Here is a 20,702-nt window from a genome sequence, read left to right on the forward strand (position 1 = left end):
CTGGTGTTCCAGTAATGGTTACCTTCCGATTCCTTGTGCCAGGTACGAATTCTCCTTTTTTGGAGATCTGTATCCTTGCACCAGTCAACTCCTGGTATTCCACTAACGTTTTCCCTCCTTTGCCAAGTATTGCACCAACTAAGTTTTCTGGCACTGCTATTTCAACTACATCCTTTGATCCATCTGTGGATTTTTCTGTTCCTAGAATGGCACTGGCAGCTAGGGGAGAAGCAGCTCCAAAGTATCCATTGGTTGCAGCAGTAGCAGCAGCCAGGCTACCTAATGCAAATGTCCCCGCCGTACCACCAGCTGTGCTGCCACTGGCTGAGGCTTCACTGGCATAGGTGGCCAACAAATTGGCTGCTGCTGCCGCTGGATTGGCACTGGCAGCTGCTGCAGCCAAAGCCCCTGTTGCTGCTGCTTGACTGAGACCTAAACCTAATGTGTTGAGATTGTATCCATAGCTGGCTAATGTATTAAGTGCAGAGGTGATGGCCACCAGGTCATTGCCTGTGAAGCCAGATAAAACTGCTGGAAAGGCTGCAACGCCAGCAAGGTTAGCATGTCCTAATAGCCCTGCGGCTGCTGCAGCAGTTGGTAGAACTTCAGCAGTGTTTGCATAAGGAGATCCGGTTGGATTGGAATTTGCCACTGGACCTGTAACATTGGCATAACTGATATTGAGACAGCTGCCACTCTGTGGATCCTCTTGTATCTTCTGGATGATAAGTTCAACAGCTTTTCGGTTTTGTTCAGGTTCTCCACTCACAGTGACAACCCTCTCTTGCAGGTTGATCCCATCAGGTTTCTGGGAAAGCTGCACCCAAGCCCCTGACTGCTCCATTATAGCCTTCACAGTAGCACCTCCCTTCCCTATTATCAGACCTGCTGTGCTGTTGGGAACTATAATCTTTACCTGTAATTAAAAAAAATACGTATAAATAATACTTCTGTTTTGCGCACATACATTATATTACTTTGCTATCCTAGAAAAAGTAAAATAGTAAGTTGAATATTAGTTTAAACATAATTTATGAAAGATACAAATATCACAATTTCTAAAGTGACATTTATCACATTTTAATACAATTATCTTGTAAAATTAGAATTTTCAAAGGAAAAGGCAATTTTCAGTTTTAAATTATTGAACAAGAATTTTCCTTGACTCTGTGAATTTTGCGGAAGTTATAAAAAAGAGGAAATCATAACGTTGCATCAATGATAACATTTTTATAATGGCTCCAAAATCAAAATGCTGTTGATGACCCTTCACCTACTTAGCTGTAAGAATATCTTTGCTCTAAAACATATAAAAACAAAGAGTGGAGGATTATAAATCAAAGTTAGTAAAGATAAAAAGTAGGAAAGTTCTCGAGTCCCTTTAAAACATTAATTTCATGTTCCTTATCACCTAGTAATTTTTGTGTTGTTCAATACCTTACTTAATTTATGACTAATATTTTCAGAAATGGAGGTCAATATATTTATTAGTAGTAGTATTTTAGTTTTTCAACTAAACTGACACCAACCTATAACTTTATAAAAATAACAAATATCTCTAAATAATATAAAAATTTTCAATTGCTTTCAGGTAGGTTAGGGGCTATTTGAAAATGATATTACATGGATTTCTATCTAAATTTGTAAAATGACTATTTTGATTTGGTAGATCATTCTCTTTTTGGCAGTAATAGCTACATTTTTAAAAACAGAGCTTACAACCATATTGTCAAAGGTTACTGAAAACTTACTGTAGTCACATGAATACTTACAACGATTCAATGTGACTGTATGAAGTATAGGCATTTTAGCTAATTTGTTCTGAAACATCCAGCTACAAAACCCAGCATATTTTTATTTATTTAATCATAATCAAATACTATTATAAAGAGGTATAAAATCAGTATGTTACTTTTATAATCCTTAAAATTAAAATACAGATATTAACATTTAAAGTTATGTTTTGGTAGCACAAAGATACATATGACACTGTTTTATGATTCATCAGGTAGATAAAAAATTGTGAATGTTCTGTCACTGACAAAGCACTGAAGGAACTGCTTTCCTTGTCCCAAACATTTAAACGGGCAGGCTGAAATATCTGTTGAAATTTGAGCAGAAATTTAGTTGAGATCATCTATGAGATATCTCATTAGTTAATTTTTAGCAAGTATTGTCATGTTATCTTTAAAACACAGATTTGGGTAAGGATTTTTTTAAAAAAATAGAGCCATGCATTTTTAGGAAGGTAGCAAGCAGTGAAAGTATAAATTCAAATTCTAGACTGGGCTACCTCATAAATATATTTACATGTATTAAACACATACACACACATACCACACAACTTTTCTTACCACACATATAATTTATAGTCACAGTAGAATTTTGTTTCATTACAATTTGTCTATATAATCATTTCATTTTTTTTGGAAAAAATCTAAATTTTCTAGAGACATTTCTTCGGAATGTCAAATACATCCCTCATATTCCCCTGATTAAGTGCATTCAGTTTCAAGAAGTAGACTGAGAAATAATTTTTTTAACATGTTAATTTTGTTCACAGACTTTTTGGTAGAAAATTATTTGTCTGAAATGCTGAAATATGTTAAAGTGATATAATTAGAAAGTTAAACCATGATTACATCTTATACCAATTATAAGATTAGAATCATCCTTACATTTTATCCTGTGCACATAAAATATTAAGAAAATTTACTTCTAAGGATTTAAAAATCCAAATGTTAAATATGATTATATTTTGTGAATATTTCTTTTCAAAATGAGAAACATTTTTGCGAAACAATATTGTTGAAAACATTTATATACTGACAAATTGAGGTGTTTCAATGTAATTTTTTTATGAAGAAAAATATATTAATCAACCAAGACTTTCGAAAGAGCTGTTCTTAAATTATTTTAAATTGTAATATCACTGCTGTTTTGCTCAATGTAATGATTGCCTGTATGATTATAACCCACGAAGAGAATAGCACATGAGAGGTTAATTATGGGAACTATCCTATAGACTGTCAATAAAGAGTAATGAAATATATAATTTTATAACATCCACTCTAAAATCACCTTAAGCTTGTATAAGGTATGTGAAGATGATGTTAATTTCTACTACACTGCATACCAGTCTCATACTATATTTATTGCACCTATAACCTTTTCTTTTAACTCTAGGACTTGTTTATCCTTCCAAAAGAACTTGCAAATATGTGCACAGTACTTATATTACTTACACAAGCATATTACCTTGTCCTTCCTTTTTAAATTTTTCCCTTTAATCATTTTTCTTTCTTTTAAATATTCAAAAATTCTGAAATAATATATATTTCAGAAATAGTTTGTGAACTTTTCATAAAAGTAAACATCTTCCAAAAAATATGTATCTTTGCAAATTAAAGAATTATACACATCATCTATCTTTATATTAAAGATGTCCTTATGTAGTAAGCACATTTTCTGGATTTTAGTTTTAACTATTTGAAATAATCTTATATGAAGTACTGTCAGACATATTTGTATTTGTTGTTTTTTACCAAATACTGATGTAGCCTCCAAATTTTGTTGGTATAACTGACATTTGTCCACATATAAATAAATAAAGGTGTGTTGTGATTTAATAGAAGACATTAGTGATTACATATTAATATTTGTAATATGTAGCATTTATCAACTTAAGACAGGAATAATTCTGCTTACAATGAATAATCTTAGAAATTAGAAAATTAAAGAAAATGTAAATGTAAGTTATTAAATTCCAAGTTTAATAAATATACTTAGTAGCCTAGCCACTGAAAGTTACCCAACTTTTATTTCTGACACAAGGACATGAAAACCTCTTAGAATTACACTTTTTTCTCTGAAAAGTTAAAAAAAAATCCATATTTATTTGCACATTTAATATTAATCTAATACGGACACAGAGAGGAGAGACCCTCTGAAAACAAGTTGAGACAAAAAGAAAAATTAATTCATTTGTATACTATCTCAGAGAGAGTAGTGTTCTATTTCCACTCTATGCATCACATCAGAACCAAAAAGCAGGTGTGGAAGCTTGAAGATGGTGGGCAACTGAACACTGATTGAGTCGGGGGGTTGGAGGAAAGGAGTGTGGAGAATTATGTGAGATAACCTATTTGCTTACTTCTTAGATATAGGAATACAGCATTTACCTAAAGGAAAATCTCCGGGACTTCCCTGGTGGCGCAGTGGTTAAAAATCCACCTGCCAATGCAGTGGACACGGGTTCAAGCCCTGGTCCGGGAAGATCCCACATGCCACGGAGCAACTAAGCCCGTGTGCCACAACTACTGAGCCTGCACTCTAGAGGCCGCGAGCCACAACTACTGAAGCCCGTGTGCCTAGAGCCTGTGCTCCGCAACAAGAGAAGCCACCACAATGAGAAGCCCGTGCGCTGCAACGAAGAGTAGCCCCCGCTCGCCGCAACCAGAGAAAGCCTGCGTGCAGCAACGAAGACCCAACGCAGACATAAATAATAAATTTATTTTTTAAGAAAGGAAAATCTGTGTTTGCATCCCCACTGAAGTGACAAAGAGCAAATTTTAATTGTATCTATGACTTCATTTTCATTGGTGAAGTCTGTTAACATACTGACTTAACATAATATTCTTATTTCTGAAGAACGGAAAGAAAGAAAAACTGGACCTTAAGTAGCATACAATTATTTGGTGTAACATGTATCAGCTAAATCAGATATATTCCTGACAGTTACAAATCAGTTTTCCCTTCAGAACTATGATCTACAGTTGCTACAATCCACCCAATCTTCTATGAAATGCTTATTGAGTGGCCCAGGCCCTGTGTTGGGAGCTAGAAATAAAGGATACATATGGCACTGTTTCTGTCTTTAAGGAACTTCCAGATCAGTTATAGAAAACAGATGTGTCAATGTGTCAGTGCAGTCAAGTCTTAAAAGTGTGGGTACAGAAATATATAAAGGGTACAAAGGAGACAGAAAGCTTAACTGGAAGAAAAAGGGATATGAAAATCTTTGAGAGATGATCGTGTTTCATTTTTGTACTATCAGTAGCCCATTCTTTACTGTCAGACATTCCCAGTGAGGTTGCTCTGTGTTGGAGAGTTCCTGTTCAAACCTAAGTCCATTTTAGTAGTGATGATCTGCTTAAATAATGATATTATTTTTAAAGAAAAGAATTTTACTTATTCCTAGACTTATAATTGTTATATCAAAGAAACATGAAGTAAGATTAACAGTATAATTATACTAATTTTACTAGCATCAACTTTTCAGAAAAAAAAGTAATGAAGTGGCTGTTTCTCTATGTGCAACCACAAAAGAACCTCTATGGGAATCCCATGGAAAGAGTTAAAAATACCAAATAGGTAGGCTTTAATATTGATACGTTTCTGATTAAAAATAAGCATTAAGAAAAAAAAAAAGCATTAAGAAAAACACATTTATTCCTTTGCCAAATAAGAACCCCAATTCATTATGGTCTTAAAAAAGAATGACAGTGTCTGTAGGCATCGTATTTCTTCATTATCATGGCAGGAAAGTTATTGAACTATTTCATAAAGCGATACTTTAAAATAAATGCAAAACAAGTTCCAGTATAATTTAAGATAGCTCAATTAATAGTATGAACTACTTTATTTAGGGCTGCCATGTTATACACTATACATGTACTGCTTTACATTTTCAAAGCAATTCCTATCAATTGTGGATACCTGCTATTTCATTCATTCAGTCAGCTGACGTTGATCTTCCTTACAAGAAGAGACTTCAGTTTTCCTTCAGGAAATAACCCTCTCTCATTCTGAGTGCCACGTACTTTAGGTAAGGCTGACCTCCTTCCAATACCTCTAGAACTGGACACATGACCTAAGAAGCCTGCATATCACACTTTCCACACTCGTAGCAGGTACTGATTTGGGACTGAGCACATGACACAGGATGGTCCAATAAGAGTTAGCCTTAAGAATCTGTGAAATTGTTGGGATGGAAGTAACTGTGTGTTTAATCTAGCAGAACACAAGCTTGATATTACTAGTGCTATCTTGTCACTATATGGAAAGAGGAAGAAGCTGACTGAAAATAATTTTAAGTTGACTTAGATAAAAGGAGACTTCAGAAATGGAGAGAGAGGAGTTTCTGATACCATTTTGGCATCTGAACCTAACCATGTATAAAGCCAGCACAGAATCAATATAATTCCCCCCCCCCTTTTTTTTTTTGGTTAAGCCACTTAGAATTGGATTTCAATAACCTGTAATCGACAAAACAGTATCCTTGAAAATAAGTTCTTGTTATATCATGTAGTATTTGCTATCCAAAAGAAATACTGACAGTTTATTGTATCTCTTGATGCTCTAAAAGTCAAGATGTCATAACTCTGGTAAAGAGACATGAGTGCACTATTTAATGTATCTTTTACTGAGATAATACATGATATAACAGGATAAATCTCTTTCATTTGCCTAATGTATTCACCTTAGGCTACTGAGGCACCATTTATTAGTGGCCATTGGAGATGTATGTGTCATGTGGGGAGATCCACACTGAACTGCTGACCAAAGGAAACTGAAAAAAGTGTATCTTTCTTTTGATTACAGATTTAAAAATATATAAATAACTTTCTAAAAAGTACTGCTCTGACAAAGTATGTATGACAGAGCTACATGAAATATCCAAAATGAATGAAAAAGCAGCTCTTCCAACTCTCTATAAGTGTGTTTAATCTACTTACTTTTGATAACCAAATTCAAGGCAGTACAGTTTTCATAAGCATGTCTTTATATCTATCGTAAAATACCATGCTATGTTCTCTCATATATCCTTACCCCCCACCTACTGCCAACACCAGGTTTTAAACCTGGAAGCCATCTGTGCCTTCTCTTGCTCCCTAGATTTCTACATCCTGTTATGCACTGTTGATTTTTTTTCCCCTGAAATGCTTCTTGCCAGTCCTACTGCTTTAGCCTATCTAAAGGAATGTGTGGTGTAATAAAAAGAATCTAGAATTGACAGTTAGGACATATGGACCTTCACCCTGGCTCTGCTGTGTGACCTTTGTCAATCACTTCAGTTTCATCATCTATAAAACCAGACAACTTGATAAGACTGTGTATGAGTTTTTATTTTAGCATTATTAAAAAGCCCTAATCAACAGCCTTCAATGATCTCCTTCCAGCTACCCACTAAATTATCCAGACTCCTTATGTAGACATTCCAAATTCTCCATACTCCGTCCCCAACTTGTCTTCCCAGTTTCATTTTCTATGACTAGTGTTCTATGCTGAATCCAAACTTTACCTGCTAGTTCTTAAATATACTCTATATTAGTTGTTTTTCTAGGTCTTTGCCTTTGTTTATTCATTTGTTCCAAATGACTAAAATGTTGCCTATATTTCCAACACTGTTCTTCCCCTTTAACTCACACATTTTTGCTTGCTGAAATCTTATGTCTTCTGGAGCAGCTTGAATGTAATACAAAATATATGGATTTATGTAAGAACTAAATAATAAAGTATTTGAAAGACTCCATCATGGCCATGCAGGTGTGTGTGTGTGTGTGTGTGTGTGTGTGTGTGTGTGTGTAAAATATGACACTGGGTTCTTAAAACAAAAACAACTTTATCATCTCTAAAATCTAAAATTCAAATTATATTGCACCCATACTGAAATTTACAAAAAGACAAATATAGATGTTTTAATCTTGTCATAAAATTCCTGAAATCAGTAACACAGATTTGTCATTTAAAAATCCAATAAGAGTACAGTAATTAAATATGCACTATATGCCTTTTTCTTAAGTTTTCATCAATGTATTATGTTTTTCCTATGTAATTTTATAGCTTCTTACTAATCAAGCTTGTGGCTAGGCTTCTTTAGCCATAAAAAATGTGGTCAGATTGGTTCTAAAAGTCTAGAATATAAACATATTAGTGTTTACTTGATTAAGCAATGAACTGGATCAATTAATAAGATGATGAAATGACAGTATCTACTGAATCATAATCACAATTCATAACTGGTGCAGTTACCTCCCACACCTTGCCTTGCTTCAAGCAATTGCATTTTTACCTTAAAATAATTGACTTTAAAAAGTTTTGTGGAGACCACACATCCATTTTACATCTTATTCCAAAGGGCCATACTTTACTTTCCCCTCTGGCTGTAAGACATGGCAGAAAATGACAGTATACCTCTTTTTTGTATCTCTTTGGAACAAGACAGAAAAATGAATGATAATCAAAAAATTTCTAAAGGCAAATAAAGTTTAACTGAACTATTTTTTTTTTACTTCATATATTTTTTACTTTTCCCCTTGAAGCATTATTCCAAGTTTTTTTTTTTTCTTTTGGTGACTGTTGCATATTTTTAAAATATACCATATTACATTTGAGAGGGATATACTTAGGAATAAGAAAAATAGGAGAAATCTATTCTTTATAAGAAGGAAGTGAAAAAAAAGCTAGACATAATGATATCAAAAAAGACTACTACTAGAAGTCAAGTAATTATGAAGAAACTGTGAGGGTTGTAAATGATAAACTATTATAGAGCAGCTCATTATTTACAAATGAAAATAATTTGGGGTATTATCTTCTTAATGCTTACTAAACCAGCTTTTACTAAATTGAGGTTAAATTTCTGGAAGTCCCATTTGCCATTACCATCCATGTGTCAAATTATCAAAAAGCTCTTTGAAACTATTATTATTTTTAAACCCTCTCTTTCTGGCTCATCTCTATCAGGGCATGTATACTAAGATATATGTTCAGATGTCTTAATTCTTACTAGTGGAAAAACATATTTGAAATATTTGGGCTTTTTATATGAAAACTAATATTTTCAACTTAATATTTTAAAAGTTGCAACAATCAATTTAAGTGAAATTGATTGAAATCAATTGAAAAAGTGAAAAACAGCCATGCACATGGAAGTAGGGGCTGTGGGGCTTCCCTGGTGGCGCAGTGGTTGAGAGTCCGCCTGCCGATGCAGGGGACACAGGTTCGTGCCCCGGTCCGGGAAGATCCCACGTGCCGCGGAGCGGCTGGGCCCGTGAGCCATGGCCGCTGAGCCTGCGAAGGTGTGAAAGAAAAGGATAGAGGGAATCAGGAATTCTATTTTGGATATATCAAGTTTGAAATGCCTACCAGTCATCCAAGTGAAGATATCAATGATATGTAGGTGATCGGCTATGAGTCTGAGAGTTAACATAGAGATAGTATTTAAAGCCAGATAAATGGATAAGGTAATCCAGTGGAAGGTAAAAATGAACAAACAGTTCATTAAATAGTGGACAGCAAAGAATTGTGCAGGATAAGAAAATATTTAACTTCTAAAATAATCAAAGATATTCAAAGCAGAGCAGCAAAATTAATCACCAAAAAAAAAAAAAAGGCAAACCAAATGAAAATGAGGGAATGGCTTAACTACTAATTTCTTTCTTTTAATCTCTTTTCTGTGGCAGTATATATCAGCTTTGGGAAATCACCTTATAGAACACATTAAGTTATAAAATGAGCATAATCTTTAACTTAGTTTCTCTCCTTCTGTGATCCATCTGGGAAATAATCCAAAACATGGAAAATGTCATATACACAGAACAGTGTAAAGACACTATATAAAGCTATAAAATAATGTGGAAAGTATCTATGTAAAATTTTTAAAATACATAAATGTATATGTAGAATTTGAATTAAACAGTGTAAAATTATATGCAGATAAAACTGAAATAAAGAAAATAATAGAGGTTGGGTTTCAGATGAGCTTTTTTCTTACCATATAAACCTTGTATTAAATTTTTAAAAATTAGTATAACAAAAGGAAATAGAAAAATTATCCCCAAATTAGGATGCTGAATAAACAAATGCCACAAAAGCAGAATAAACAATTCATTAAAAATAAATTTTGTATATTTCTGGTATTCATTGAACAATTATTTACTGAGTTCCAGGTACTGTTCCAGATGTTGGAAATACAGAGTTAAATAAAAAGGTTAAGATCTCGCTTTCATGAAGCTTCCAGACATGTGGTACAATAAAAACTAATAAACATTTAAATGTTTATACAAAATGATTTGATAAATGACAGAAAAGCAGATTTATAAAATACTTTAAAATTTTAAAACAAAATTTAAAATCATAGTTTTAAATAAGAATCATGTAATTATGCTAAATGCCTGTTTAGGAAAACCACAAAGTTAATCTAATCTAGGAATATAAAGCTATTTAAAAGTCTGAGTTTGGTACATGGGTTGATTTAATATTCTATAATGTAAGCAAACTAATTTGATAAGATATTATTGGAAGTAAATTTCTCAACTATGTTTAAAAACTTATCTCTATTTAAACTTATGTAACTAGGTAACTAATTATTAAAATTTTCACAATTTGTATTATTTTCTTTTTACAAATGTTTAAGCCATTTTTACCATTAAAATTAAGTATTATTATTAATTAGTTAATGATAGATTGATGTACCATATTTTAACATGATTTAAAATATTATTGATATCAAATTACAGTTGCTTGTATTTTATATTTACTAATCAAGCTAATTGAACATTTCTTATGTTTTAATTTCACCAAGAATTTTTCTGAAGGCAATATTTGTTTTTTAAAAAATAATAGGTGCCTACATTTCAGTGTCTTATTAGTAAAGGGAAGTTGACAGTTTACTATCACAAATGACTGTCATTAAGAAATGAAAATGTCCTGAACTTTTCTTATTATATTAATACTTTTAATGTGCAAATACATATTGACTAATATATAAAAAGCTACAGAAAAATGTCTGCAATTTAACAAAATGTATTATTTGTCATAAAACTAAATTTTTTTCCTACATATGGATTGAAGTAATTCACTTCTAATACTTAGTGAATCACAAATAAAAATACATTATTTTATAGCCATTACTTGGCTGAAGTTAATGAAACAGATCACTTCCTTTCTCAAATATATTTTTAAAGAGTAACTGAAGGACTGTATCACATAATGGAAGGAAAAAAACAATAGCTAAACCAAAGACCAATAAAATTAATTATAAGGTACTAGGTTCAGAAGAAAAGGTGAAAAAGATCAACTGGAATATTCCCAAATCAAAAATTAAAAAATTAGAAAAAATGAGAAACAATTTTTATTCCACAGTGATCAGGTATCAAACTCCTCAATCTGGCAAAACTATGAGAATATGAAAAGATATTATCAGAGAGAATATGCAAAGATTTTCCTATTTCTAAGCTTTTTAAAAATAAAATTAAAATATTGAAAATAAACTTGATAACTACCTGGTTTTCCTGTTTTATGTATTTTCCATTTTATATGGCTCTACTTGAAAGACAGAAAAATTCTGTTGAAGGGTATATATATACACACAGAGAGCAAGACTAGTGCACATTCTGGAGTAATGAGGCATTAAGTGCTTTAGTTATCTAAAGGCACATATAACGTTCTGTCTTGAGAACACACTGTGTGCAAGAACTACCTGAGCTATGACTGCAGGGAGAATGCTGATGAAACAAACCACCACCTTTACCTACTAGGTAGTCCAGAAAGATGAAGAATATTGCATATCTGCCTACTTACCAGCCAACACTAGACAAGGCACTCTGCATTTTTATCAGTGACTGAGCCATATATGGGATGTAAAATAAGGAACATTTCATATTTCATTAACTCTTTTCCCCTGAAGTTTACCATTTTTTCAATCTGAAAACTTGAAAAGCCCTAGGCTTTCCATAAATATAAATATGCCTTCATATGAAATCAAACCTTTAGAAGGGACTTTGGAAGGTCACATAACATGTTATTTACTAAGTGATGTGTTATAATTCTAACCGGAAAATATTAATGGTGTGCTGCTTTCAGCAGTAATTCTTAACTTGCCCTCAGGAAGATCCTCTGATGCCCATCACTGGGTGTGAAGGACAAACCATCTACAGCATAGCACACTAACAAAATTAGAAGTTTGCAGTGGAATGGGTATGGTTAGGAAGTGCTCATTTAGTTCTCTGCCATAAATTTTGGCAAGAATATTGCTAAATAATCTTTAAAAACAGTAATGTAATCTGCATCTATAAATATTTCCATGGTTAGAGAACCTCTAACTGTATTTGGTAACAGTCAAAAGACTACTACTGCTATCTGAAAAGACAATCATCCTTTGTATAATATTTCTTCATAGATTTGTATAATATTTGTATAATATTTGTATAATATTTCTTCATAGATTTAAATTGTATTAATTAGTAACCTTTACTGTTTTCAGTGATAATACTAACACTTTCCCTTCAACTTGTGCACAAATCAAATCAAATATTTGTTCTTTAATTTAATGTTAATCAAATAATATTCAGTGTGTTATTTCATTAAAAAGTTGAAGTTGTGAAGAGATAGTGTTATGTAATACACAATTATATAATTATCATATTTTTAATAAACTACTGTGCATTTTTCATATGGTAAATGGTGATTCCCAAATAACAAGAGGCTTCAGGAAACATTTTTCCAACTCTTCAAATATAGATGCCTAATCTCATCCTAAATCTATTAAATAAGAATCTACATAGGTAATTTTGATGAAGCTAGAATTGAGAACATTTGATATATTAATTAACAAAGAATAAAGAAAAATATTACAAATATTACATAATCATTTAATTTGGCATAACTTTAACTTCTGAAACAACTGCCAGTTTCTTTGCCACTTAATAAATGTCTCCTCTAATCCTTAAAGCCTCTCTTGTGATCCTTCTTTAAACTCCTCAAAAAGCATCCCACAACTAGAAAATGAAGGAGTCAAGTAGTCCAAACAGATATCTATCAAAGACAGTCCAATCTTTCTCAATCTTTTGGAAAGTTACCACTTTATATTCCTTAGAACATTACATAATATTGCAACTGGAGCCATTATTTTTTTCCATCTTGTTTTATATTCCCTTAGTTAACACTTTAAAAACAAAGTAGAAACATAAAGTTAATAATGTTCATATTCCTTGTCATCACCCTGATGATACATGAATACAGGATATTTCTGACTTAAAAATAAGGCCATATGTTTCTTAGCAACTTAATTTTCTTTAGTTAATATATTACAAACACTATTCTAGGCCAATTTATATGGCTCTAACTCATTATTTTTAATAGCTTCACCACATAATATTCTACAATACCATATTTATTCAGCCACTCTCCTGTTAAAGCAGATGGTTTTCCAACTGTTGCCACTGTAAATAATACTTCAATATACATCTTTGTCTATATTTCTATGTATTGGTACATTAAATTTTACTGGGTAGATTCTCAAAAGCTGTAATATTATAGCATCTCTTATATCAACAGTGTATGAGAATGATTATTTCCTATATTCTTGACAGCACTTTTAATTTATAAACACATGCACACACACACAGGCACACACACAGAGATAAATTTTTGTGTTCTTGATATATGTGTATTATATACACACACATAAAATTTTGTCTATCTGGTAAAAAAAAATATATAATCTTGTGATGTTGATTCAAATTTTGCTGATGCCTGGTAAGGTTAAACATGCTTTCATATGTTTATTGGGCATTTCCATTTCCTCTTCTGTAAACTGCCTTTTCATAATCTTGACCTATTTTTTTCTCCTGGGTTTTTATTTTTTAATATCAATCTAGGGTTTCTCTGTATAGTGATTAATTCACTGTCATATGTGTTCAACATATTTTTCCAAGGGTACTGTCACCTTTTGCTTATTAATGGTGTATTATTCTACTATATCAAAATATAAAATATTTATATATTTGAATGTTCTAACCTATTCCTTTATGTTTTAGATTTCCTTCTTGCTTAAGAAAGTCATACTCAACTTGATTTCACACACCATAATTTCATCAAATAGTCTTACAGTTTCAATCTTGTATGCACTGAGATTTATTTTTATATATTGTACAAGGTAGAGGTCAAATTTATTTTCTTTCAGGTGGACAGTCAAGTATGCCAGCACCATTTATTAAATAAAACATCCTTTTCTAAAATAAATAAAATGACACAACTATTACTCTGGACCAGGCAGTGTTCTAAATGCTTCTCATGTACTGATTCATTTAAAAATCATGACAACCCTATGAAGGAGGCACTGTTATTATTCATTTTACAAACAGAAAACACATGGTGAAGCTAAGGATGTTTCCTTAAATCAGAAAATTAGGAAGTGACAAAGAAGCTAGGAACTATGGCCTAAGAGTACAATTCTCTTAATCCCGAAATTACACTACCTTTCTTAATGAATGATAGAATACAATTAAGTTCCCATATGTACTTGGATCTGTTGATATTTCTGAAATATCTTTTATGTTTCATTGACCAATTATATTTGTTTGTGTTAATACCACATGGCTTTTATTATTATTGCAAAATTTCACTTGAAGAAGGGATTTTCAAAAATAAAAAATGAGTTTTAAAACATATAGACCGTAAGCATATTCTTCCAACTAATACTAGTCACTCAACAAATATTGAGAACCTATAATGCTCCTGGTTAGTGCCTCTTAATACATCAGAGAATACAACAAAGACCACGGTTCTCATGTAACTTATTTTCTAGGAAAGTGAGACTGACAATACACAATAAATATGATAATAAGCAGAGTATGTAGTATTCCATGAGGCAATGGAAAAAAATACAGCAAGATAAAGGGAATCAGAAGTACTTGGGAGAATGGGGAGGCCAGGTTGCAGTATCAAATAGGGTGGCCAGGTATATCCTTCTCAATAGGGTATTGAGAGGTGAATTTTGAACAAAGACTTGACGACTATGAAGGTGTTAGCCAAGTAGATCTCTGAGATAATAGATAGAAAGTTTATGGTAATAGATGAGAGGTAGAATATGTGGGTATAAGTGAAGTTGTGATTTTGTACAATTTTTCTTTTAATTGCTTCCATTTTTCTCAGTGAAATAGGAAGTAAGATCATCAGCTGGGAGTGAGGATGGAGCAAGAGATATTGGGGTGCTGTAGCAGGGACAATTCTTAGATGGCCCCATGATCTCTGCTCCCTTGGTGTTATGCCTTGTATAATTTCCTCCATTTAAGTGTGAGTAGAAATTGTGACCTGATTTCTAATCAACAGAATATGGCAAAGGGATGGAATGTCACTACTCTGATTAAGTTACAATGTATGGCAAAGGAAGTGAGAAGTCACTCCTGTGTTTAAGTTCAATAAGACTGCATCTTGCTAACACACAACGGAGAGAGAGAGATTTTCCTGTTGGCTTTGCAAGACGCAAACAGCCAAACTGTGAAATGCCTGTAGAGAGGGTCACACAGCAGGGAACTTGGGCAGCCTCTAGATTCTGAGAGCTTCCTCTTGCCAACAGCCAATGAGAAGCTGGGGTCCTCAGTCATACAGCTGTAAAAACTGGATGCTTCCATCAACGTACATGAACTTAAAACCAGATTAGTCTCCAGTGAAGCCTCTAGATGAGAATACACCCCAGCCAGTACTTTGATTGCTGACTTGTGACTCTGAGCCGAGGACTCAGCTAACAGTGCCTTTGACTCTTGACTCACAGGAACTATGAGATAATAAAGGTGTGCTGTTTAAGCCCATAAGTTTGTGGTAATCTTTTATACAGCAACAGAAAACTAATTAAAGGAGAGGAGAAAGGAGACAAGAATTTATGAAACAGTCCTCTAAAGAGTAAAAAAGTGACTGGGCTTATGATTACCTGACAGAATTAAGGGTCCATTTGAGATCTGTGTTCATGAAATCAAAGTGGGACCAGTGAGTTCTATTTGTGTTTTCCTGTAACTATACCAAAAGTGCTATATATGAGTATGAGTTACCTATTTTCATTTGTTTTGTATATTTTGATATATAAATTCAAATTTATTAGTACATAAATATCTATAAAGCACATATTTCTGAAACTCTTTTTATTCTTTTTACTTTTCCTGAAATTTGAGAAGAATCCCAGGAGAGCTAACAATCAGGAATCTAAAATTAAGAATTTAATTATTGGCACCATTGACTGATTAACAAAACCATTTTGTTCAATCTTGAAGTGATTGAAAAATGTAGCATCGATAACTTAGAACTGATCAAATCCAACTGATTCTGTTATCTTAAGTTTATAAACACATTGATTAAGACTCTAATTCTATTTGTATCTTTATATTTGCTTCTTAGTTAAAGTTCCACATGTAAAAAGTGTCAAACCTGCACTTTGCAATATGCAATGCATACAAAAAAAAATGTAAGTTGTAAAAGTATTAGCCCTAACTTTTCTTTCTTAATAGGAAAATAATAGCAATTTGATTTATAAGTTAGACAACAAGTAACTCAGTACTCTCACTAGGGAAGAAAATAACTATAGAGCATCTTAAGCTATCCTAAAAAGCATACAGAAACTTTGTATAGAAATATTTTAGAGTTGAAAAAGCAGCAATATTAGTATCACAGAATCTTTTTTTAAAAATAAAACTCAAACAGTTTAAGCTGTTTTATGCTATATTATTTACCATCTTAAAGAATAATCTTTCTTTTTCATTATCACTTGAAAGAAATTTCAGAAAATATTAAATAAACATAACCTAACATTTATATGGTGAGTAGTACACTCTAGAATAGCACTGTTCTAAGAATAGTTAATGAATTTATTATCTGAATTTCACAGAAGGGGAAACTGAGGCCCAATTTACTCAGCAAGTGGCAGAACAAGGATTTGATTATAGAAAATTAGGCTCCAGTCTTCACTTTTAACCACCATTCTATAAAGCTTCTCATATGACAGTCCTTCAGTTTTCCAGGGGAAATTATTATAGACCCATAACACTGTAGTTACAGTCTGTCAGTCTGATCTGTGAAAACAGTCTGACTTGTGGAAACATGAGGGCAGGAAAGTAAAATCCAGTATGTACTGAAACATTATAGTCATTTTTAAAAAGAACAGAAAAGATTTTTAAACGTTGAAACTGCAGATAAAACTTACTCTTTAATGTATTTTCTGTGCTTTTTATTGCTGGGTTTTCTAAATGTTAATAGTCCCTTAGTGCCTTTTATTACATTAGTTTGTAACACAAACTATTTATTCTAAAGAAAACTCAATCATAACTCATTTAGCTATTATAGATGAAATAACACAAGTAGTTGTCTAGATTGCTTTATATTGGTTTATGAAAATTCACATGGAAAAAGTTTGCAGTTACTTTTAACAGCAGAGGATATCAGATTAGCTATAACACATAAACAATAATTTTAACACAAAACTGGAGACCTATCTGCTAAATTGCTGGGTAAGAATAAAGTAAACTTATACCAGAAATGAACGTTATATTCTTATAGGTTTAAGAGTCTGTTTTAAGTATGGAGAGTTTAAGATGATCACATTAAAACCCATTTTTCTATCTTGGTTACTTCTTACAGATCTAAGTCAATTTACTGAAGCTGAATTAATTAGGACTATCCACAAGAAACAACTGTGAGCTATCTAAAGACTGAATAAACAGCAAAAACCAAATTATCTTCTGTCCTACAACATTAATAGAATCTATTGGGAAATACCCACAGGGAATGAAATAATTACACACTACTAATAACATAAAGATGAAAGATAACTACAATTCCTTCAATAAATTTAAGGATTTTGTTTTGTTCTTTTATACCTTGCCTCATGTTATCCAGGAGATATTATACTTCTTTGTAGAAGAACAGAAGAAATCAAAGTATAAATAAAACACATTTAACAAACATAGCTAGAACAGTGAACAGAGTATAAAACCACAAATGACTTATTATTTCAAATTAGAAAAATATAATTAGAAAAATATCCAAAGGTGGATGTAGTAACATATCTAGAGGGTAAAAATATTATATTGTTAGTAAACTTCAACAAGTAACCTTTTTAAGAAATCATTTTATAAAAATTCATGTTCACATAAAATAAAGAAAATACAAATCTAACTTCAAAGACAAAATTATTGAGATGGTTTTTCTCTCTAGATCCAGAATCTTTTACTTTTTACGTTGAGAAAAATCATTTGTTTTTATTACTGTTGTACTCATTTGTCTTGTTTTTATTTGGAAGAGAATGAAGTACAAGAGAAACATTAAAAACATAAAGTCAGTTGTTTTCACAATAGTTTTCTTTACCATATAATTAAAGCTCATATAGGAGATAAGGTATGAGTGAAAATGTATATACACTTTTCAACTTCATGCATCAATAATACAAGCTTGGTTTTCACTTTATGTAGTACCATTACCTTCAAAGAGAAGTGCTGGGTTTCATCACTAGAGATGTGTACTTTTTTAACCAATTTATTGGGGCTAAAATGTGAGCATTATAAAGTATTTTTCTTTGAAGGGAATACTACTGCATAAAATAAAAATCAAGCTCCTACTATAGAATAACATTCTAAATGTTAGTTTTGCTTTCAGTTATTTAAAATTTTTTCCTGAGTTTGCAACGGTATTAGAATCAATAAATGAGCAAAATAATTCTGATAGCCTTATATTAGATCATATTCAAAAGCCACATTTAATATATTTAGCAAATATAGTTCAAAGTTAATAATTTATTAGTCAACTGTATGAAAAATATATTAAAAACATAAGCTCTTGTTTAATATTTAAATAATCCCATAAGGCCTTGTATTAGTAAAAAAGTAGAAATATTAAGGAAAATAACATTTCTCACCTAAATGAAGCTCAACTCAGACAAAATGAAAATGTGTTTAATCATTTTAATAAATATATTTTTCAACATTTGTCATGTTAAAGTACAGTAAGGCTCTGAATTACATAGAATATTTTAGTGATTTCCTTAAACGTGCCAAAAATAACTACATTTTTGAAGAATGTCCTACAAATATTCAGTACCAAAACAATCAAGTCAAACTAAGATATATTTCTAATTGCAAAGTTTGCCACTCCAGCAAAGAAAATGCTATTATTAAATTCTAAGAAAGTACCATTTCCTGAGTTGTTAAACAGCATTAAAATGATCACAAATACCAATTCCCAGTTACTTTTAGATTGCTAGGAATGCTTTTCATCAAAAGTTTAAAATTGTTACACAGTAAGGCATATCTGAAATAAAAAACAAAGAAAAATGCATTCACATTTAAAGATATACCTTTGCTCAGTAAGTCATATTTATACATTTATTTTTTACATATATGATATTCTTAAATTATATACCAAGAATCCTAGGGAGAAATAATAAGGGAGATTATAAACACCAACTCAATAAATAACCCTCAAAGCTCATAAAGTCATAATTTTAGGGGGAAAATCCAAATTCTAGTAGTCTACCATCTGAATATATTTTTGTTATCTAAAGCTAAAAATGCATATAAATTTTCAGGAATAATTGATATTTCTTTCTCAAGTTACTTGGAATCTGTTCATGGTGCACATATGTGAATGAACGAATACATCCTTAACCCACCAGTATCTTTTTCTCCAGTGTGCAGGCAATCACCCGTGAAAAGTATGGTGTAGATGACAGGATGATACTGTACCTGATTAGCTCTGGAGGTGGTCATGGGATCAGATGGAGAGGACTTGGTGGTAGTTGGGGAAGATGGCAATGTCTGGGAATAAAGCAGTTCAGGAGCAAATCAACCTTTATAAGCCTTAAACTGATTATTTAAATAAAACAAAATAAAATAAAATGTAATATAACGAGAACAAAATCCTATGAACAAATTTTTCTCCTATTCATTCAAATTTAATGGAATTTAAGATCAATTAAGTAACTAATGCATGTAAATATGCATGCATAAGCATGTAAAAATAAATTCATGACTTGAAATCATGATGGTGACTGATAAAAATTCACATGAGTATTAAAGGTATCCTGACCATATTCATGAATAGTAGTCTCTTTTCTTTCCCTCTTGTTTTCTTGGGGGAAAAGAGATCTCAAACAAAAATTCAAGAAATTTAATGAGTAAAACTGAAAGTCATTTTCCTATCAATGAATACAGTCGGGGGTTGAAAGAAGTGGTGAAATGAAGTTTACTTTCGCATAAAAGTATCCACCTACTTAATACGTTGAACATCACCAACAAGTTGATTCCACATGAATTTAGGGTTCCATACTTAAAAGCAATTAAATTTGCTGTTCTGAGTTCTTAATATCACATTATCTCCTAAAACATTAATTTTTAATAAATTTAGAGCCCGTCTGAAAATGTAAACATTAACCTCATATTAATAAACAAGTAACTAATAACATTTTAACAAATTGCCATAATATTTTTTATCATTTGTGCCAAACACTAAAAATTTATATAGATAAGGGGTATAATATATTATAGCGTCATCAGCCTGTGCTGAAAATAGGTACAAAAGTATTAGGAATCAAATTATTGTTCATTTCATTTCTAAACACATATACAAACTATATATAAAATATGCCATATGAGACCATAATATACTTAAGATATTTGAAAAACTTCTCACGTCTAATAGAGTAACCTTAATGTGTGTGTTAGATGTTAAGATGTTATCTTTTTAAAAAAGGTATATTTTCACTCAGCAAATAGCATGGCCTAAGTAGCACCCTCAATAGATAATATTTCTTAATACATGAAATGGGGTAGTTTTGTAGTACAGACAAAATTCTATATGGACATTATGTTTTATATTAATATGTATCCATCAAAATTACTCAGATATGAGCAAAAGCATAACTTTAAAGGTTCAGC

General features: G+C 31.7%; 1 protein-coding gene across 2 annotated transcripts in view; it reads right to left on the reverse strand.

The window, feature by feature from the left end:
* NOVA1 (NOVA alternative splicing regulator 1) overlaps nt 1–20,702 on the reverse strand; it is a 139,443-nt gene that overhangs the window by 484 nt on the left and 118,257 nt on the right. For both annotated transcript variants that reach the window (XM_007471130.1, XM_007471129.1), the window contains exons 4-5: nt 19,512–19,583; nt 1–916 (exon numbers count right to left, since the gene is read on the reverse strand). The exon at nt 1–916 is cut by the window's left edge. In XM_007471130.1, coding sequence (XP_007471192.1) covers nt 1–916; nt 19,512–19,583 — 988 coding nt within the window. The remainder of the gene's footprint in view (nt 917–19,511; nt 19,584–20,702) is intronic.

This window comes from Lipotes vexillifer, unplaced genomic scaffold (genome assembly GCF_000442215.2).
Source record: "Lipotes vexillifer unplaced genomic scaffold, Lipotes_vexillifer_v1.1 scaffold399, whole genome shotgun sequence".
Lineage (NCBI taxonomy): Eukaryota > Metazoa > Chordata > Mammalia > Artiodactyla > Lipotidae > Lipotes > Lipotes vexillifer.